At 36.1% G+C, this 22,589-nt stretch overlaps 2 protein-coding genes across 13 annotated transcripts; one reads left to right on the top strand and one right to left on the bottom strand.

The window, feature by feature from the left end:
* The first annotated feature begins 112 nt into the window (after positions 1-112).
* On the top strand, positions 113-2,599 carry LOC129565438 (facilitated trehalose transporter Tret1-like). The gene is made up of 5 exons (XM_055440377.1): positions 113-247; positions 432-549; positions 734-899; positions 970-1,148; positions 1,252-2,599. The coding sequence occupies exons 1-5, from the start codon at positions 222-224 to the stop codon at positions 2,293-2,295; spliced, it is 1,533 nt and encodes a 510-aa protein (XP_055296352.1). The 5' UTR covers positions 113-221; the 3' UTR covers positions 2,296-2,599.
* LOC129565437 (electroneutral sodium bicarbonate exchanger 1-like) lies at positions 2,526-22,180 on the bottom strand. 12 transcript variants are annotated; one of them, XM_055440366.1, is made up of 19 exons: positions 21,208-21,238; positions 20,332-20,988; positions 14,204-14,289; positions 13,570-13,689; positions 13,324-13,386; positions 12,327-12,815; positions 11,687-11,848; positions 8,697-8,855; positions 7,884-8,127; positions 7,082-7,759; positions 6,805-6,940; positions 6,256-6,390; positions 6,030-6,179; positions 5,564-5,913; positions 5,164-5,476; positions 4,832-5,077; positions 4,330-4,523; positions 3,999-4,131; positions 2,526-2,690 (listed from the first exon to the last, which is right to left on the bottom strand). In XM_055440366.1, the coding sequence occupies exons 3-19, from the start codon at positions 14,274-14,276 to the stop codon at positions 2,613-2,615; spliced, it is 3,723 nt and encodes a 1,240-aa protein (XP_055296341.1). In that variant the 5' UTR covers positions 14,277-14,289; positions 20,332-20,988; positions 21,208-21,238; the 3' UTR covers positions 2,526-2,612. The 12 variants fall into 12 exon arrangements, with proteins under 12 accessions (XP_055296341.1, XP_055296339.1, XP_055296340.1 ...); XM_055440364.1 differs by lacking the exons at positions 20,332-20,988; positions 21,208-21,238 and adding exons at positions 15,897-16,072; positions 17,140-18,271; XM_055440365.1 differs by having other exon boundaries at positions 20,332-22,180.
* Between the last annotated feature and the right edge of the window lie 409 nt (positions 22,181-22,589).

The following is a 22,589-nucleotide window of genomic DNA, read 5'->3' as shown; positions in this document are numbered from 1 at the left end:
ATATCATTCTGCAACCCATCCCAATTTGACAAGCTCTTTTTTCGGTGAATAAAGACATTGCGACAAACAACCGTCTTGTCACATTAAACGCGTTTTCTTGAGTAAATTAGATTCAATAAAATGTTATTACATCATTTGTGAATCTCCGGCGGAGTATCTAGACACTGCGTAAAGTTTGAACATACGAATTTATATCGCGATAGCACAAAAAACAGCCCGTCATGGAAAAAAGGCAGACAAACATTGAGTAAGTGTTTTTATTTTAATGTAATTTTGCACTTTTTTCAATAATTCCCATGGAATTGTGGCAAATTAAGGCTCGCGGCTCGCTGTGTGCTGTTGATAATATTTTTTTTTTGAATCGTTGATAATTCTATAACATTACGTTTCAATAAAAATCAATTGAGTTTAACAATCGTATCATTTCATAGGGAGCTGGAACCTACTCTACCGGCAGAAGCCTCTAATAAACTATTGCAATCCGAAAAATATGACGATATAGCAAAAAAACCAGCTGCAAATTCAACCAGAACTGGCATTAATCGCCAAGTGAGTGTTTCAATATATTAATTTCATTTCGAATTTTTTTTACACCGAAATGTTTGATAATGCTTCTGCATTATTTTTGGACGTTTATTTTTATTTGAATGGAATTTAATTCTTTTATCAATATTTTTTTATTTTTGAATTTTTTTTATTTTGTAATTTTCCATCACAAACATTCCATTTTTAGGTTCTGCTAACAGCCGTTGTGACTCCAGTTATGATTTCAATGGCTCATTCGCTTGCATTTCCCGCTTTGATAGTACCATCATTACGAAATGAGAATGGAACGTTGCACTTTGGCACAGAAGAAGGCTCTTGGTTTACCAGCACATTCAGTATGGCCTCACCGATTGGTAAGTATTTTTATTTTCTTGCAAATTCGAACTTTTTTCAATATTTTCCATGGAATTATTGCAAATGAAGGTTCAATGATTTGCGGCCTTATGATGGACCGTTATGGCAGAAAAATTACATTGGCAACGCCGTTAGTTCCACTGATTATAAGCTGGATTGTTTTGGCAACTACAGAATCTCATTTGGTACTGTTTACGAGTCGCGTATTTTTGGGAATTTTCGGAGGTTTTGGACCTCCAATATGCCAGGTGACACCAAACTTTTGATTTTTGTTTTCATCTAAAAATTTCTTTACAATTTTGGTTTGAGAAAAGGTTTTTTCAAAAACCCTCCCCTTTTCTCCTTCAACAGATCTACCTCGCTGAAAGTGCCGATGCAGAATTCCGTGGTGTAATCATAAACCTTAGTTATGTCACATTATCACTTGGATTTCTGTTAACATTTATTCTGGGTGCAGTGACGAATTGGCGAAATGTGGCCTGGTGTGGAATCGTTCTACCCATTGTGACCTTGGTTGGTACACTGATAATACCCGAGTCACCAATTTGGTTGCTCCGAAACGGTCACATGGAAAAGGCATACCAAAGTTTCCTTTGGCTGCGTGGTGATGCAAGTATTGCTCGAAATGAACTAAACGAACATTTAAGTCGAATCAATCAAGAAAGAGAAGTGGCTCGAAATGCCGCACAATCGACATCATATCGTGACTTTTTGCAGCCATCGGTTTTAAAACCCATCACCATAATCTTTGCTTTTATTTTACTGTTTAATTTAACCGGAACGTATTTGATTATCTACTACGCTATCGATATACTATCTCAAGTACACTTGACCGTCAATGCATATAATGCGAGTGTAATCTTATCGGTGGTACGATTGGTAGTTACGGTCGGTTTTTGTTGGCTGTTTACAAGAGTGAAAAGACGAAATATCTATCTCATAGTTGGTATAGGTTCAACGATTAGTACACTAGTTTTAGCCACATACTTACATAACGAACAGCTATTTCCAAATGAAACGATGAATTTAACGGTGACTGGTTCGATGCTTCTACTGTTCATAGCAACAAATACCGGATTTATGATTGCCCCAGGCTTTATGACCGGTGAAATGTTACCTGCAAAGATCCGTGGTCGCTTGGCTGGCTATATTTATACGTATTTTAGTATTGTAACTTTTGTACTCAACAAATTCTTTCCAAATTTAAATGAACACATTGGCTTGACTGGGGTTATCTTCGTTTTTGGATTAGCCAGTCTAGCAACGACAGCTCTCATTTATTTCGCAGTACCGGAAACAAAAGGGAAGTCGCTACTGGAAATCGAACGATATTTCCAGACTCATGGATGGATTTACAAGTCAAGCCGCATGAATGAATCGACGGTGTCGGGCTAACTCAACGATTTTTATCGTTATTATAACATAATTTTTAGTACATACCGTTTTGTGTACATCCTATTTTTGACATGGACGTTTATATACGTTTTATTTGACATGAATTGCAACTTGTAAGCGTCAATCATAAGCCGCCTTGCAACCGCAGCAAGCAAAAATCTTTTTGACAAAACCATTCCCATAAAACAAAGTCTTAATTAATTCTGAACATCGTGCCAAAGTATTTCGAATTTTTTTTGTTGTAGTTTTATTGTGAATTTAATGTGTTGAAATGAAATAAAAGTGTGAAAATAAAATTGATAAATTGTCTGTTTCATTTAAACCCTTGTCTCTTCGCTCTTTGATTTTTTGTTGTGGAAGCTGCCTCTAAACCATGATTGCTGCTTCGATTTTGGCTGAAAAGTGCAAAAGAATGAAATTGGCTTCAGAACGGATTCGCTCATTTGTTGCTGTCGGCCATTGAATAAAACGCATTCAGTGCAAATCTAAGAGTTGTGTGTATGTACATTGACAAGCGAAAGAAGAGGGTGCAATTACTATCATTAAAATCAGCAGAATGTATTGTTTTTATTGAGGTTTCCAAATGGGTTCATAGTTGTTGTTTTTGTTTTTACATTTCGGTTTGTGTGTTACATGGTATTGTTTTTGTTTGTTTCGTTAAGATTGTTATTTTCATAAGAAAACTACCATTATACATTGATGGATATACAGTTAGAGGTCTGGCTATCAAAATAATTGACATATATAATTTACCTAGTGGTGTGAGCTCCATTCCATTTCAAGCAACTAATTGTTTGACTACAAATGAGTTTTCTCTTGTTTTGTTTCTCACAAAAAAAAAATGGATCGATGTGATGTGTATGTATGTGTGTATGTGTGTGACGAAAAACAAAACAGAAAAAAGAACACTTTTCGATAACAAATACGTCTGCCTATTCATAATCAACCGTTTTAACATTCAAAAAAATTTCATCGATTTTCGCTACCGCAAAATAAAAAAAGAAAACACAAAAATTATTTCATTTCCATAGAAAAAAGAAAGGAAAAATCCATTCTCTAGCACTTACTTATTCGAATCAACACAAAATTACGATAACTTATTAATTCACTACAATTTGTTTTCTTGTTCGTTCGTTCGTTCAAAATCCGATCAACAAAATGAGAGATAATTTGCTTGTTTACATAATTTTTATAAACTGATAGAGTCGGTTACGAGAATACTGGCTACGTTAAATTAATTTACACATTTAGTTTTTGCTAGTTAGAAGAAAGGGCTCGACTTAACATGAGCTTAAAATTAAAAACAACCCAAAATCTAATTACCATAAATTGACCAATTTGCAAAGCGTTTGAAACAAAAAATGGTTTTGCCACTCAAAAAATGTGTGCAGGAAAAAAAGCAACTCTATCGACATTCATTTCATCCATTGTTAATTTTTTGTTTGTTTGTTGTTATTTGCTTACATTTGGCACATAATAATTTGATTTTTTTTTATTCATAAATTGCGATTACTTTTAGCATTCAATTGGTTTTTTTTTCGTTATCATTAGCCAAAAAATATAGGAAAAGATAAACAATGAGAAACAAATGCAACTCAGTGAGCAAGACCGAAATAAACGTTTCAATTATAGTATAATGAATTCAATTGATATTTTTTTTGCTCGTGTCTGTTTTTTTAATGTTTGTTTGCTTCTAATTAAACCTGAGATAAATTGTTTGCTGTGGTCTTCTTTGTTTGTTCACTGTTTTGTTGCTCTTCTTCTTCGGCCATCGTTGATAGGCGCTGTTCACTGGTTGGACTCAAACTCTTTCGATCGCCCTTCTTTTCGCCCGATCTGAAATTCCATTCGGATGGATAAACAGTTTGAAACAAATATTGATTACAAGGACAAACATTGATAGAGTGAATCCCCATTCACCGCCCCCGGAGGGTTGTTATGGAAGTTGATTAGAGTAGGAGAACTGAGTTATACTCCTATTACAACAAAGGTGAAAGTTGTTCGTTAGAAAATAAAATTGCTTTTTTTGCTTACGAAGAACTTTGGCTGTGCTTCCGTTTGGTCGGCTCTTTCGAGTTGTTGTCATTTTTTCCCTCGTTTACTTGCTTCCAAATGGTTGTCTTGTTTACCTCTTCGGTGATATTAATTGGCTTCGATGGAATGATTAATGATAATTTCGCTTTAGAGATTTCTAAATCTCCTGGATATGGCGGTGGTTGGTCTTGTTGCTGAAAATCATATTACAAACATTTACCTTGTTAATCGATGATGCATTTGATTTCTTTTTTTATAAGAGCACTTAAGCCGTTAAGCGGTATTTCAATCGAATAAAGTCTGTTCTTTTTTTATGCTTCTTCCCGTTTTTTTCTATCTTCGCTCAGTAGCAGTGCAATTTCCTGTTTTTGCGCTGTCTCATCGAAACGATAGAACATAGCGCTACCGCATACAAATTGGCTTTTATGGATTGTATGCGCTACCGCACACGAAAATGCAACAGAAAACCCATAAAAAAATTGATAGGCACAAATCGACTTACTTCTCCTTCCCCTAAATTATGCATATCTTCAACAGCTGCACGTCTTGTCATTTCAGGCATGATATCGTCGAGAATTTTCAATTCGCGGTGTGTAAACATGCAATCCAATGACTTTCGAATGCCAATCATTACCACCAACATCAACGGGAACAGAATTGATGTGTAGAAATACGATTTGATAACCCACAAAACCGCAAGACACGCAAATTGGATCAGTGTAAAGATGTGAACACGTTTCAATGGTACCTGAAATGTGCGGAATTGATATTTGAGTCGTAGTAAAGACAATGAGACGGCAATTTGTGTGATTTAATGTAAGCGATAATATTCACCTGTCTCAAGAACAAGTAATCTGGTTGATACTTGACGGGCATAAAAATGATCATAATACGATCAAATAATTGGAGACCTTTTAATGATGCGGCGCCCATGTATAAAAATACGCCGAATAATACGGGCATTGGGATATGACTTAAGAGTGGTGTTAGGAATACAGAGCAACCGATTGTGAGGAAGATTAACACATGGGTCACACGTTGCTCTCGAACGCCTAAGAATTGCGGCTTCTCACCCGGGGCTGCACATTCTGATTCTAATTTTAATGAATTCACGTGATTTATACTCAATACCGTTGCAGCGACAAACCTTTAATGGAAAAAAAAATCAGCAAAAAGTTTTAGGCCATTTTAGTCATTTGCTTTTTAAATGAGGCAATCAAAGTGTTCAACTCACCATGGCAGTCCGAATGTGGTGCAAATCTGAATGAGAATTGCCAATACAAATAAATCCAAATGATAGCCACATCCTTTTTTCAATTTATTCTCTTTGCGATTCACGATGACTGCGGTAATTTGTTGGTCCATAAAGATGAGGATGACACCGAGTAGAGCGGGGAAAAATGCAATTATCCACCACCAAAAGTGATTTAAAAATGGATTGATTAACCATCCACGCGTGCCCAGTGTTGGCTTAAATTCAGACGGTACATCTAGTTTTGGTGTTGGAATGTCGACGCAATAATCCAATGTGGTCATTGAGAAAATGGCAATGATTACGGCAAAATCACTGATTAATTGACGGACCTAGAAGGAATTGGGAAGAAATTTTCGATATTAGGTAATTTGTAACAGAAAATAAAATAAAAGCTTCTACTACGATTCACAATAGGCAAAAGCAGGCAAAAGGATAAAACGTTTACCTTTGACGGGAAAAATAGAGCATTCTTGAAATCTTTCAGAATGATTGATGTGGTGAATGTGCCAAAGAACAGCAAAGTGGACATAAGGAAAACATTTGGAACTGGCTCCGTCTTATCGCAATCCATACCGACACGTGTTCCATTGAGTGCCTGTCAAACATAATCAAGTGAATTTCGGAAATTTAATAAAGACTTTAAATGGTTCGATTCATCCAAAGTTACTTACATGGCATTGGGGGCCATTGTATTTTGCCCAGCTGAAGTCATTTTTGTCGTATGGTGACTGGCAAACACAATCGTACACCTCATGTGATGATTCAATAGGATATTTATCGCCAATCGATATCACGTTTTCAACCGCCTGCGAACAAGATTAATCGATTAAAAATGTGTTTGATTTTTTTTTTGCTGTCAAATTTAAAAGGGTAACAATAACTTTTTTCCTCAACACACTTTTTTTTCCATCGATTCCAATTTTCACTTTTTTCTCTTTTATGATTTTGCTCTTTTTTTATTTTGAAATATTTTCGTCATTAAAATCAATACACACTTATTGTTTTCACATCGATACCCAATAACCACTCAATATGTGAACCATTGATTTTACTGTGGCAAAAGTCAACCACGATAGAATCAATAGAGGTGAATCATTCGAAAATGTGAATTGATTTTTCACATTGAAAATTCGCCGAATTTTGTGAATGAAATCAATACCAACCAATGTAAAATACCTAGATTAACCAATCAATCAATCAATCAATGTAATTAACATTACCTTGTAGATAAAAATGAAAGCAATCAACGTGGCAAAGTTCTCTTCGGTGAAACGTGTTATGTAGCACACCAGAGCGCTCGCATCAATAGCAACCATGATGATGAGTATGACTGTAATCCATGTGCCGATCCAAAATCTGTAAAATAAAACCAAATCATTGCAAACTCATTAATTAACGTTATTCAAATCGGCTTGAATAATGTATTTCAATGCGCCGAATTATAAGTATAATAAATAAGTGCTTTTAACTATATCTATAGCTTGTAGGTAGGTTTACCTGAATGACATATAATCCAGTTCAAAAACGAGGCAAAATTTGAAAACGATCGTTTCAAACACCAACACAGGACCAGTAGAGCCCAAAATAGTCAAAGGTTGTCCAGAGAAGAAGCCATATCCTATGCCACATACAAAACCTGATACTAAAGACTCCATGGCCGCCATATTGTTTCCTGTTGCCGCTCCGAGCAATCCACCAAATGTGATGATTGGCGACAAACAGGCGAAATATAAAAATATCCACGATGCAATGCACTGTGAGCTGAGGGCATCTTTGAAATCGGACACGTAAAACGGGACTTTGCGTCGCAAATCATTTTTTAAACCACCAAATAAGACACCCGTTCGTACTAAGCCCGATTTTTCTCTTAACCGTTGCTCGTCTTCCTCATTGTGCTCTTCTTTTGCACTGGGCTTTTCTGGCGGCCGCTTGCGTACTTCTTGTGATGGAATGGCTGCTGGTGGTTCAATTCGAATGGTTGGATCCCATTCACCTGGCGGTAATACTGTGACAGCGTCCAAAAACTCATCAACAGCAGCCAAGAGGTGATCACGTTTCTTAGCTCGATAGGCAACCTCATGAAATATTTCATCGGACATCAAAGTTGCCATAGCACGACCAATTTCATGGAAACTGTCATGACTTCCCACGGGACCGAGCAAAATGAACAGGAATCTTTTGAGAGGAGAGAAAAAAGGACGCATTTTTTGACATTAACATCACTGATTTTTTGCTTCAAAAAAAGTTTTTTCTTTAAAGATTTTGTTTTCTTCAAACAAACTCTTTACATGATTTTTACCTAGTTGGAATCGGAACCTCAGTTAGGTCACCCATAATCGATGCTTTGTTTAGCCGCAAAAATGCAGACAGTGTTTTATCCAAAAATTCCACTTCGCCGACCAGAATGTTGCTGGCCTCGGCACCAGGCGGGATTTTTTTCATAAAATGTGTATTGACTTTGTGCGGATCACCATTTTGTAACTCAGAGGAACTAGCATTACGTGGCATTGACATGATGCTCGGACTTTTTACCATTTCATCTCCTTTTTCGGTGTCAAATATCATGGAAAATAAAGTGCCATTGGCATAATTAGTTTTTATTCAAACCGAACCCCACGTCAATCCAATTAAACCATATCATATTCCATACATAGAGGCTAATTATGGTTCGTGCATAAATATTAAAAAAGTTCAACAATTCATGCATATTCGAAAGCAAACGGAAAAGTTTTTCGTTTCCATTTTTTAAAGCTTGGAAACGAAAAAAAAAAATAATTATCAGCGACAAAAAACTGGGAAAATTGCTATAAATTCTAAGAAAACATGCATTCGTTCAAAAAAAAAAGCTGCTCTCAAAAGGTTACTTTTTACTGCAGTAAAGCAATCAAATCGTATTTTGTATTGTTGATTTCATTTTCAACTATTTGGCAATCTCTATAGGCAGAAAAAAGCAGGCGGAAAGTTCAATTTACAAAAATTGTGTTCACAATTCGCACATGGGTAGCAATCAATAAATTTATATTTTCCCAAGACAGAAACAAAAAGAAAAAACAGTCTAACTAGATCCTTTATATGGAAACATCGTGCACATCGAACGGTGTTTGTGTTTTACCCGATGAAAAGCTGCCCATTTGAGCACTTTGACCAGGAACCATTAAAAATTTCATTCCATTTGTGCTGTCGGCATTTGTGATCGCCGGTGAAAATGCGTTTGATGGTGATGGCGTTAAGCCTTGCTTGGTGTTTGCACCATTTTGTTGATCGTCTATCACTAGAATAAGCAATTTCAAAGAACAATTTGTTTTCCATTTAAATTCAAAAGGTATCTGTGTGGATTTTAAAATTGTATATCGCTATATACACATATTTATCGAGAATATCGGATGGAGGAAAAACTAGCATTTATACGTGGCATTGGGAACATGAGAGAATTATATCGTCGTAATCGTTATGTTTTTGTAACACGGGCGAAGTAATCGGTTTTTTCTCTGTACAAGGATCAATTCGATGATAAAAATAAAAAAAACTCACGGCATGTGTGCATTAAATTTTGATGAAATCAAAAGTATTTAAATTCCACCCAAAAAACCAAATGAACCAAAAAAGGAAATTAAACAACACGACCAATTCAACGTAAATAGAAACAGTAAGAGTTTGTAAATAGAAAATCGATAGGTTCAGTACAATGTCGGCGACGATGACGCCGTTTATTTGTGGAACAGGTAAATATTGACTTAATTGTAATAGATTCGTGAGCCAAGATAGAGAGAGAGAGGCAAATGTGTACACAGGAGAAAAAAAAGTTTCAACAGTCTCATAGCAATTTTTGTAATGATGCGATAAAATAATACGAAATTGGTGCGCGGTTTTTCTTCACCGGTCCGAAAATGTTTGCGCTGTTGTCATGAGGTCAAAAAAATGGAATCGTTTTTTTCGGTCAAATTATTATTAACATAACCTGCCTAAACACGCACATTGTAAAAAGTTGGATGAACGACAAAAAAAACTGTCGGATGTGAATAATCAAAAGTACTTTTTTAGGATTTATTATGAGTGTGTGGGAAGAAAACTCAATCGAGATCAAAAATATAAGAGTTGCCGTGTATAAACACGAATGCATAGAAAAATACCATAACTTTTAGACATTCGAAAGTTGAGTTTGTAAATAATTGATTAGTAAAAGGACTTTTAGACAAGTAAAAGAACGAACAAAGTTAATGTGTCGTTTGCAAGTTGTGAATATTGAATCAAAACTTTTGATATTCTTCGAAAATAAACGCTGAAAACGGAAAATGAACGAAAATGAAACTTTTCATCATATATTGATAGAAAAGTTGCTTCAATATACCATATTCCCTTGAAAATGATTTCTTTTTTCTCTTCATTTTGCGCTAGTCTAGATTGTCATCCATTTTTTTCCATTAACTATTCTATTCCGGTATTGGTAATAAATTCTGTATGTTGTCGAATCATCAAATATCAACTCAGCGACACTATTTCTGATTACTCTTCCTAATTTATATTTTTAATCAGTGTTTCAAACAATTTCCAATTATTTTTTACTTTCTATCATTTCAACATTATTTCCCCTGGTTACAAAATATACTTGACTTTTTGGTTGTGACTGTCGATTCTATTTTATCATTTCATACTCGAACGGAAATGTTCTACAGCGAACTATTCAATGTTGTTCAAACAATTACACACCAATTAAGCGAAAAGGAGAAAGAGAGCGTTTCAGAGTTAAAGGAGTGATAAGAATCTCAAAATAGAAATTTTCCTTAATAAAATGCTTTATATATTATGTACAAGAAAAACGAATCGAATGGAAATGTCTTGCGAATAAGATAAAGAGAATTTGTGCATTGTGTTTGTTCACGATATATAGAAAGAAAATCCCTTGGAAAAATAGTAAAAAAGAGAGACAAATAAACAGAAACATGGAGAGAGTGAAAAAAGCGTGGTTTAAAACCTTTGGCTGCCATCTGAGTCATGGATGATGACGATATGCTTGCATTGTTTGCGCTGTCAGCGCTAGTGTTAGCGCCATTAGTACCCGCATGAAACCATGTTGTAACACCAATGTTGCTCAATTGGAATGTATTCATGTCACCTGAAAAATCGTCAAAATTCGACGACCAAATCAAATTCGAGACAAGAACAAAAAATGCTCATTTTTATCAGGAAATTTGCATCATTTTTGAACCCATGGCATTGTGCCGTTAAAATTCGTTGTAAATTTATTTCCAAACAATACAAATGGTTATTTCCAAAACGCAGTGCCACTTTGAAATAGGGTGGTCAAAGTATTTTTGATGGTTGAGATTGGGATCCGAAAAAAATCATAATACAGAAAAAAATCGATTCGCATTCACTCACGAAACAATTACGAATTACCCAAAATTGTATGTCACTGGGGATTGTGAGTTGTGTGTGTATAGAAATGCAAAATCAAAACAAACGCAGCGATTCAAATGAAAGCACCGAACTAAAATCAAACGAAAAACCAACCAAAAATCGAAATATAGCCAAAAATGAAGGTGAAAACCGAAAACTGTATAAAGCGGTAAACATTTAAGGAGTGTCGAATTGAGTGATGTGATAAATAAATGTGGCGCAAAAGGCGTGACTCTACTCAGATTAGCATGTTTGCATGTTCCAACGAATTGCAACCGTTCGGAGTGTTGTTACTATATTTGGCGTTTCTGTGGAATATTCGTGAGTGTGTGTGGTGAACTTGTGTAATGGCTTGATTCGGATGTGGATTATGACTGTTATTAAACTAATTTCAATTGTCGCCGTTCGAGTTTGATTTGTGTATGAGTGAGTGAGTGAGTGAGTGTGTGTGTGTGTGTGTGTGTGAGCGGCTGTGTAGTGTTTGGTAATACAATTACGATGTGAGTGTGTGTGTATGTGATTTCTGTCGTCTGGATTCGACTTGAATGATGCATGTCATTGAGGATGAATGAGTGGTTGTCGTGTGTAATGGTGTTCTAAATCCCTTCTGTTTGATTTTCAAATGTATGCTACAATGAGTGGTGGTACATCGATCGAGAGAGAGCGAGAGACACACACGACACACTAATGTAATCATTCATGTACCTGTTGTTGGAACAGCGAGATATAAACCACGTGCATCTTTTTTAGAGCCACTCAATTGAGTAGTTTGTGGTGATGGAATGATGTCATCAATACCAGCCGTTGTATCGACCAAATGTAATGAATATGAAGATGTGGCCGGCTTGTTGGTCGTCTGATGTAGGTCTGAGCATGCGATAGATTTGCGAATTTTCGATTTTAAATGATTGATTTTTAGTATTTGGATTTTAGTCATGAGTGAGAGATTTGATTAATGTTCACGCGCCCAAAATGAAAATAAATTGATATAGTTTGGATAAGTTAAATGTTTCTTTTTTAGTTGGAAAACGAAAATCAAGACTACAAAATGCAAGAAAATGATTAATAACTCAATGAAAATGCTAAAAGAAATGAAAAAAAGTTTCAAAAAAGTGAAAAATAGAACGAAACGAAATGGACCTACGGAATGGGATGAACGATTTTCGACTTAATATGCAAAAACGCTTGCACTTCACTTACTTCAATGCAGATAAACAGAACGTTTTTGTTACTTGACAAAATCAAACGGAAAACAAGTGTCATGTTCTGAACAAAATTCTCGTGAGTGTGTGTCAATGGCATGAGGAAGAACAAAAGATATAAAATGAGTGTGGATTCAACATACTTTTTGATGATGAATGGTTGCGTCCAATTTCAGCAAGATTCCGTATGATAGGCAATCGGCTCATGTTATCTTTCTTCTTGGCTTCACGTTCGTGCTGATGTCGATGTCGAAGTAACAAAGCTTCGCGTACTTTTTCCCTACTTGCAAATGGCAGTGAGCCAGCGTTCACCATGTTATCACAAACTAAATCGGCAATTTCTTCCAGATTGCTCGCTTCCATGTCCAGCATAACTGTTCCGTTAGTCAGTAAGCTGCGTAGCTCAAATAATGAATGTAATGATAATGTAGCCACATGCGGTTTTGACCAACGATCACCGCCCTCTTCCACATCCTCTTCGAATTTAACCCATCGTGCCGTTTCTTTCCATTCAATCTCATCGCCATCTTTTACCAGCTCCTCCATTTCGGAAAACAGCGGGTGCGACTCGTGACCAGCGTCATCAACATCTTCGCCAAGAATAAACTGCACGCGATGAGCGGGTGGAGTCACTGCAACAACAAAAACCGAAAAACATTTTCATCATAAACAGAATTACGTACTTGAACAAATTCCATGACGTGCAACGTTACTTTTACAGAAATAACTGTGAAAGCTTCAAAAAAATTACAGAGGGAAAAATGAAGCAACAAAACAAAAACCAAAATTTTCACTTCAAATGAAAATTGTTCGCTCAAAGTGAAAATATTTTCTTGATTTGGAAATGGTTCGGTTAAATACTCAATTAAATTGAACGAAACTCTTGTGAAATTTTCCAAGAAATTTAAAACTCAAAATTAAATTGGCAGCTGGATTCAATCGTAAGTCCAATCGATAGACGAAGTAGATATGGTGATATGGAAAGTATGTTTCACGTTGAAAACCTAAGCAAATTATAAATACACTCTTGTGCAAATGATTGAACAGATGGAGAAAAGAAAAACGAAGACGAAAACGAAAGTAAGAGCGTTGCCTATCGCAAAGCATTTTGTGTAATATGATTGATAGCTTTGTCCTTACACACTGCTCCTTCTTCAGTAATGCTAACACGGCGACGCGTAAGTCCGATAACTGAATTTGACCCTGTGATAAAGTACATATTCATACGGTTATGCAATACACAGAGAGGAAAAAGATGTTATTGTTTCCAAACGAAACGGATTGAGTCATTGTTTCAGTTGTCTGTTTTTTAATACTCTTAATTTTGTGATTGTTTTGACTAGGATGTACAAATTGGTGCATTGTTTTTTAGCAATTTCTACTCACGTGGTCGGTCATATTCGGAAACTTTATCGCCATCTCTGTGATGATGCTTGTGTCGGCGATGTGAATGTCTACGGCTGTTTGGCATGTGCACTCCCACGAACACCGAGTGGGCTCGATGACCTAAACGCACATATTTATTGAAAACAAAGTTATAGTGCCGTAATACATTTTAAATGTAAGACTCCTGCCACATTGTGATCAATGCCATCTCTAAACCAACTCATTCAATCATTGAATATTTCGTGCAACTTTTATCAATCGTGTGTGGCTTTACTAGAATATATTCAACTTTACGGTGAGACTAACAGCTGCTCTGTGAAGTATAACTTCACACTAGGCAATGCACACTGATATTTTGCAATGATTACTTGATGCATTTTTCAAAATACTGTGATTTTCATAATTTCGGTCTATGATGTGTGTACAGAAAAGCTGTAAATGTCGCCGTAAAGTTGATTACAATCTAGTCAAGCTCGAAATATTCAATGAATCAATGTGTTGGTTTAGAGATTTCATTGGCTGTCTTTATGTTGTTCTGGCAATATCGTTATGATTGATGAAAATTATGTTATTCTTCATTTTATTGAACACTTGTTCTGTTTTATTTCTCTTGTTTCATTCAAACGACCATTACCTTCATAATCTCGTTCGGTGTATCTTTGGCTTAGGACGCCCGGATCTTTGGGTGCTTCTGTGTCATTATCCATTTTCCAAGGTCTGCTATAAAGTTAAGAAAATAAAGGTAAGTGCTTTTTTCATGTAAAGCTTTTTTTTAACATATCGCTTGAAGCAACAATGTTTCTCGGCACGAAATTCCGTTAAACACGAACTCGACTTTTGTATTTTATCTTCATTTAAAGTCCACATTTTTTGTGTATTCAAAAAAAACACGTTAGTAGACGAAAGAATAACCGTTTTTCGATGTTAAGTATACTTGTAGCCACCACAAATCTGTTTGAATAATTCTACTGCATTTAGCGTAGGATTTTTGTTCATGGCCCTCACACTTTTACATCCAAAAGATAACATTTTGCTAGCACGTTTTTCTTTATATAATAAAACCATTACTTTCAATGTTATGACATCGTGTGTCATAAAAATTAGTTGTGCGGATGTTTCACGTAAACGATTAACGTTGCAAGCCATTCGCTTGCTATCTAATGAGGAAGCTGGCATTTAAGAAAACATTTTAACGTTACACTCGATTAGAATGAAACTCTTCGATCGGCACACACACACACACACACACACACACACACGCTCGGCCATTTGTTCAACCCTGAGCTATTAATTCAGTTCTTTTTTAATTGATTCACTCTTTTCGACGATAATTCAACTCAAGAACTCTGGTATTGATATGCAAATTTCAACAGCTCATCCGCCAAGGTTTGAATATTTAAGATCTGTTTCAATCTTAAGAAGTGGTCGAAAAAATTCACCAATTTTTTTCACTCATATCGGTTCAATTCGATACAAACGCGAAATGACAATTTTAATTACTATCGATGTATGAAATAGGTAATAAGCACCTTATGCATAACAGTTTCTGATCAAACTGGTTCAATTATTCTTGGTGCATAGGAATTTAGGTAGCTGTAGTTTAATTGGAAACTAATTACAAGGGCGATGAATCAATAAATGGCCAAGTAACCTTGTTTATGCGTCGAAGAGCTAGCAAAACGAAATTGAATTGATCACTGCGAATGCTGGTTGTAACCGCAATACTCGGTACTCATGAGTACTGCAGTATCGCATTACAGCTGATATTTCCTAAACCAAGTGAGATTAATCGATCACCGCAGAGTATAATCTTGTTCAAAATGCAAGCGCCGTTCACAAGATGATCTGTGTTTTGAACAAAGTTATATTGCCAATCAGTTTGATGCAGTTTAAGCCAGCTAAAACCAGCTGAATCTAACTTTTTCACATTTTTTCTCATCGTCCTACGTATTATTCGATATTTTATTATCAGTTGCATTCTTCTTATCAATAGTTCATTATTCGTGTAAACTCAAATCTGGCAAAGCCGATTGACCAGCGTGAATTTATCTCGTATTCTCTATACTTTATTTATAATTTGGTGTTGTATCGACAACAAACAGTTGATCTTTGATGAGATGCATTGCGAATTGACCGTGTAATTTGAAATAGCGTAAATAATAGGGTTTCTAGACTTCGTTAGAATGATTTGATATTTATCAACTGCGGACTACTCTCGGTTCACTCACTGGCTCGTTCGCTCGCCGCTCCGCTCTCTATTTATAGTATAGTGCTGATTACAACGATTGAAACTCAATACGCTGCTGGATAATGTACTTCCTACTTACTTGGTACTGGGCAAAAGACATTCCAGTTCAAAGGATTGCCGCTTGTTGGCGATTTGTTGCTTTTTCTTATGTGACGACATTACCACGTACTTTCGTTACACATACAACACAATGTAATAAATTATCGAATTGCTACTAATACACGCTATACATCAGACTAAAAGGGTCTCTGAATGCTGTTTGAACATGATATGTAATGTTTTATTCAGTCTGTTTTTTTTTGTAGGTGTTGTTATTTTATTCGATTGCATTCAAGACATCGATATCATCGAGATCATTTCAGATTGATTTACGGAAATTCAGAAGTTTGTTTTTTTCCAGTTTTATTTTGCTTTGACGCTTTACAACTATAATTTTGAGCTTGAGAGTTCCATTTATTTGCTCAATCGTTTGATTGGCTCTTTCTTGGAAAGAAGGATATTCGTATTCAAACGGTCAATCAATCTTGAAATATTTTTCCTTTTGTTCCAATTGATTTTGAATTATTGACCCAGACAAAGCTACGCGAAAAAACAAAGTGTCGAATTCCATTTTTTAAACCGTCAAACTTTGCCTTTCTTAAGAGTAAAGACAGTGTAAATGTACACTAACTGTCACATTGACTCGTTCGTAAGTGATCTGCTGTTACATCAAAGAAGATGATGTGCGGCAGTTCGGTCAGTGTTTGTTGTTCATTTTTACAATGAAACACTCGAGTAGAAATACACTGTCATTTTTAATTAAATGAGTCGAAAACAAGTTCATTCTCCCCACAATCTCACTCGTGGATATAATTCTACTTTCTTTTGAAAAAAGAATCATAACGCAATACTTGTTTTTGTTTTCTTTCGAATTCTCTTTTGTGCGGAATTTCGTCGAAAAATCGTGTGTGTATAAACAACGCACGACAAAAATACTGCACACCATATGACTTTTTCAAAGTGTTTTTTTTTTCTTTCACTAAAAAATATTTTAAGCTTTTACTCGAATATGAACTCCGATACATTGTTTACCTTCGTTCGTTTCAGTGTGTTCTATAATTACTTGTATTTTTTTCTGCGTTCGTTTGACGCGAAAGACACTCGAGTTTTTTTTTGTTTGTTGTTAATTTTAGCCGTTTGATATGGCTAACGGAAAATTCAACAACTGTTTTTTGTTTGTCATAAGAAGTTTTTGAATTTCATTGCGATGCAAGGAATTTGTCAAGACTCGCATCGAAGAATTGTTAACGGCAATAAGGACACTTTAAAACAACAAAAGTTACCATTGGAAGAAACTAGGGCAGGTTTTGTTTTCACAAACACTGTTTAATAAACGCTATAAATTCCGTAAAGCGTTTAATTGACTTCGTTTTTCTGCTGCTGCTGCTGTTGCTGTTGCTGCTACTGATGGTGGTGCTGGTTTTCGAATGCGATTTTCCGTCGCAATGAACAAAATGCATTTTGCATCGCTTTATTTTCCATGACCATGATAAAATTAGGTTCATTATGTTATAAAACTTGCTCATTCGATGTGTTCGACTTCGGAGTTTGATAAAGTTGTTCCACATTGATTTGGGTTACCAAAGTGAGACACATCAGGATTAGAGAGAAGAAGAGGAACAGCCAAGGTAAGCAAATCAATAACGATTTGCGGTTTCTAACGTGTTATTCCCATTTTGTTTCACGAGAATTAAACTTGGGGGAAAATTTTTGATTGAATTTCCGACACAAGGCCATTGAAATTCACACCATATTTTCTCATTATATTTCTGATAATATTTTTTGCTTCCGACGTTTTTTTGCCTCTTTTGACAGGTTTTCTTCTTTCAATATTCTCCATTTGTCCCTTTCCAACTGTCTTTTTTCTTTGTCTTTTTTAATTCGTCTATTTTTAGTTGAGAGAACATGAGAGAAAACAAATATTTTATTTTCCTTTAACTTTTTTTACCCCATTTTCGTCGAGATTTTTTACTCTTCAAATTATTCCAAATACTCTTCCAAAAAAAGCCTTTAATTTAAAAGATTTCTCGCCAAAATTGGATGTGAACGATGCAAATCTATTTCGATAGAGTATTTCATACTGTTATGCCTGTACAAATGGATCAATTTCCGTTTGGACTTTGGCTACGTCACGGAAAAAAGAAGTCATCGTTCACGCAATCATAAAACGATCTCGATAAAATTAATTGCCAATCAATATTTGATGTCCGTTGCGAAGCTCATCATCAAAAGTGAATAATGAATAATCTTCCGTTCGTAATCAATCACATGAGAAATTGAATGAAAAATCACGAGAGCAACGTCAAAAGTTGATTGTTCCGTCGATGTTCAACACGCACGCACACAAAACATTATTCATTGGCTGTTAAATTCTTTGTTGTTCGCACAAATTGAGCATATGCAATTAGAGTAAACAATTGATAAAGCAGCCGGTCTGAATCACCACCGCCGACGACCAATTGCATCAAAATTTATGTACACAAACGGACAATTTACAATAAACAAAAGCAACAACGTCGAAACCAGAGAGATCAAGTGGTTGTGAGGAAAGTGTGAATGCTTCGGCCACTTGATTAAAACTGAATGAAGCGAACACACTGAATCGAATTGACTTTGTGTTTGCTTCGGAAGAGAGAACGAGTGTGTCTCGCTGTCAGACACGATAAATATATATGTGAATGTGTTTATTTTGTGTGCGTTTCGCTTATGTATATACCGATATCATCGTGGAACGCCACCGAGCGCGTATCTCGCGGTCGTAAAACGTGTGTGGGAAAGAGAAAACTAGGAAAGAACACATAAAAACCGAGCGCAAAAAAACCTATGACACACACGGATTTTGCACAGCTGATATGCTTATTGTAATGATATGCAAGCGAAGCATTGAGTATATAAAACGGCTGATTTCGGTAAGTAATGCCTCGCTGAGCCGCACAGTTAGTGGCCAATTTCACGGTTTTACACTATGGTGCGGCGGCTTTTTTGGGCACAGTTCAGCTGCTTGCTTTCAACGGTTGCAGATAAAAGAAGTAAATGTCAAAAATGGTAATGAAATCAAATGCAGCGATATGTAATGTTCAACAAAATGTTACCACAAAAGCTTGCCACATTCTTGAAGAGGGGGGGGGGGGGGCATGCGTATATCTATGTGTGGAAATGTCATTGGAAAAATCTTTCTGTGCGCATGAATCTTACTTTCCGTTGCCAGAACACGGGACAGCACCGAAACCGACAAGACCGAATAGACAGCTATCTATCCAGCATAGTGGACGTTCTATGCACACTCAAGCACATTGATACTGACAAAACGGTTGCTTGATTGTGTGCAGCATATGGAGTTTGTATGTATGTAAAATAGCATGTTGATAAGTTGAGACCTCGGCTGATTAATGCTATTGTTAGTCGGTTTAGGAGCCTACTTGGTGGTTGAGAGAGAGAGAGAGAGTAAAAAGAGAAAAAAACTTGCTCCACTTTTTTCCCACATGTACGAAGAAATTTGATTGCGCTTCTTCGGTGTAACTCTAAGTGGCTCGAAGGCTTACTGCTTCAATTTGAAGAGCTTCATATTTTTATCATCAAATTGGATTGGTCGCATGTAACGATATTGAAACAGTGCAATTTAAATGCCAATATTGTAACACGCAGTGTTACTTTCATACTGTGCGAAATGATATGAATTACACTGGAGACCATTAAGTGAAATGAAATCAATTCAACTAATGAAAAGTCCGTCAATTTATCTTTAGACAGAGACTTATCTTCGGAAGCGGAATACGGTTGGCTGTTGCTCATGGTGGGGCCGTTGTTCCATATTATTAATATAATTCTCTATTGCCATTTTCCATGCACAAGCAGACACGATCGATGCACGTGAGCATTACGGTTGGCAACAGTTTCCCTTCGATTTGACTAAAAATATCGTAAAATTACATATGCGAATAACAACGCAATGCTGCTGTCATGCCATGTAACATTCAATTGAAACAGGCTCACATGAAAATGGCCATAGCATCATTTTCCACTAAAAATAGACTGTTCGCTCAATTTCAAATGCATGGATTTAATTCGAAAAGTCTTATTACAATAATTCTTATTGAAATCAAAAAAAGGATTGAACGCAAAATGAAAGAGGCGAAAAAACAGACTGTCATTTACATTTTGATTACCCGGGCTCAGTGAGTCAGAAGCGATTTCCAATCGACATTTTTTGCCTCAATGGCTAGACACTATACAGTGATTGAAGCAACGACGGAAAATTATTATCGATTGAGCAACGAAGCACATAAAAAAAAACTTTAAGCTTCCGACCATGGTTATAATCGACCATGCACTGAATTCCGAGCTGAGTCGAATTTTTGACTCTGTCGTCGCGCATCGCGCGTTAAGATGCCGAAACGCGAGAATCATTCTTGCTTCACAAAACTGATTCAATTATCAATGTTAACAACAACTATTGTAGTGTAAATTGTACTTACCCAAATATTTGTCGACACAAATCGAAAGAAGTATGCAAAGAGATGAGAAACGGTATTCTTTGTATTGCTTTTGACAATCACTTAATTAGCTCTTCCTCTTCTTGAAGAGACTTGGTCGCATAAAGCGTAATTAATTTGATAATGATGATTATTGCTGCGTGAATGCGTCGCGATTCAAATGCATATCCAAAAACAACAACAACAACATCAATTTGGCCATGGTGTTTGTTTATTCACTTGTGTTTATCTATAAAATTCTGCTAAATGGCAGCAAACTCTTGAAACTAATCACTACGTGAAATTACGTCTCTAAGAAAGTCATTTGCTCGGTTGCGTTGTGAACGTCTCTGGAGTGGGATCTTTGATCAAATGGGCCAATAAATGATTATAGCGCTAAAAAATTAATAACATTGTAGCCAAGTTAATTTTCGTTGTTATTGTGTGAATAATTGAAACATTGTCAGTATTACGGCGTAATTCGGGCGATAGAACGAGAGAACGATAGCACAACCGCGACGAAAAAAAACCAACCCTTGCTGCTTTAAATTGCATTAGAGAAATAAATCAGATCGGAAATTGGAACAACCACTTGAGGCAACCACGACGACGACGACGATGGAAACGACAATGACGAGAAGATGACACACATACAAGCGCCTGAAAATGAGAACACTAGGCTCTAATTCAATGTTATTAAACACAAGTGTAATGCTTCGGTTTTAGTCATTTCAACAAGAGTGTGGTTTTTGAAATACACAAAAGCCATGACGAAGTACCGGGAAAAAAATGAAGAATAGACAGAGAGAGAGAGAGAGAGAGAGAGAAACGAATAACAATTCACTGTATATTGAGCACAGAAAATTTACAATGACACACTTTTCAATTGAATTCTAAAATGGAGCAGATCGGAGTGCGGTTGCCATAACGTCCAACAACGCCTTCTCATTCAATCATTCTTTGTACACCGCTACGGCTGCTACTGCTGCTGCTGCTACTGCTGCTACTGCTGCTACTGTTGCTACTGCTGTTGTTGTAATTCTGTTGCGCTGAGAGCCTTTTGTTTAACAAATTAATTTTCCACCAAATACAAATTGGTGTTTGCGTATGCCAGATTATTATACTTTCATTTGCAGTAAACACAGTGTTTTTTTCTTTTCGGTCAAAATAACAGGCTAACAAACAATTTCCCAAGATTATCATCAACGTCTATTCAAGCCCGATCAATACACGTTTCCACTCTCTAATTCCAAGAAGAGAAAAATACATGTCGTTTCTGTTTTTGTCCTCTAATCGACACGCAAAAAACACAGTATTTTTTTTAATAAAATGCGAATCTATTGACACTAGATTTATTCTTTGCTTCTCGGTATTTCACCAACTTTGACTCATTTGAACTTGCCCCAAACGGAAGCGCATATATTCTGGAATCGAATATGCACAAAACCGTATTGCTTTTGACTAAATCGATAGAAATCGTCTGTTTAAGTGTTCACTTAAATAACATTCAATGTCGACGCTCAAGCTTTGTTTAAGATGTCTTCATTTTCCCCATTCACCACCCATTCAACATATCAATGCTTCATCACTTTGTCTATATCACTCACTATTTCGAACGAAAAATCAGACATTCACGTTGAAATTCAAACAAAGACACTGAAAACTCTCATCAAAAATGCTCATTATTCGCTTATTTATTTATAAATGTCATAAACTTTTTCGATTCTCTTCTATATAGATATTTCTAACAGTCAACTAACACGCACTGATTTCTCATACGCTGTATGTGTTCATCGCGTCTCTGGGAATCGACGAGAAAATCGAAACTAGCAGCGAATGTGTGTAACGAATCACAAATAACATGCAGAGCTTTCCCTCTGTTAGCTTCAGCAAACAATTTTGTGCAATGGATAGATAACGGCATATATATATACAGCACAGTGAGAGACGGAGAGAGAAACGCATACATGCACAGTCAACAACACGAATGTCAAGTCAACAATATTCCATTATATGCACACATAGCGACTGAGAGGGATAATCTGACAAAAATATACGGTGTGTATTCCATCAAAATGCAATACATCGACATTTGGCGTTGTATGCGATTGCGCGCGCTTGCTCAATTCAATTGTTTTTGGTGGCGGTGTTTAATTTAATCACCGAATAAATCATTCGGCATAAAATTACATAGATTTTTCTCTTCTGATTATTGTTGGGCGAGTCTAAGCAACAAAACAACAGCCAAGACATTGTTGCTA

This window comes from Sitodiplosis mosellana, unplaced genomic scaffold (genome assembly GCF_009176505.1).
Source record: "Sitodiplosis mosellana isolate CC-2019 unplaced genomic scaffold, AAFC_SMos_1.0 Smas_scaffold_2, whole genome shotgun sequence".
Classification (NCBI taxonomy): domain Eukaryota; kingdom Metazoa; phylum Arthropoda; class Insecta; order Diptera; family Cecidomyiidae; genus Sitodiplosis; species Sitodiplosis mosellana.
This window is presented reverse-complemented; position numbering and strand designations above follow the sequence as displayed.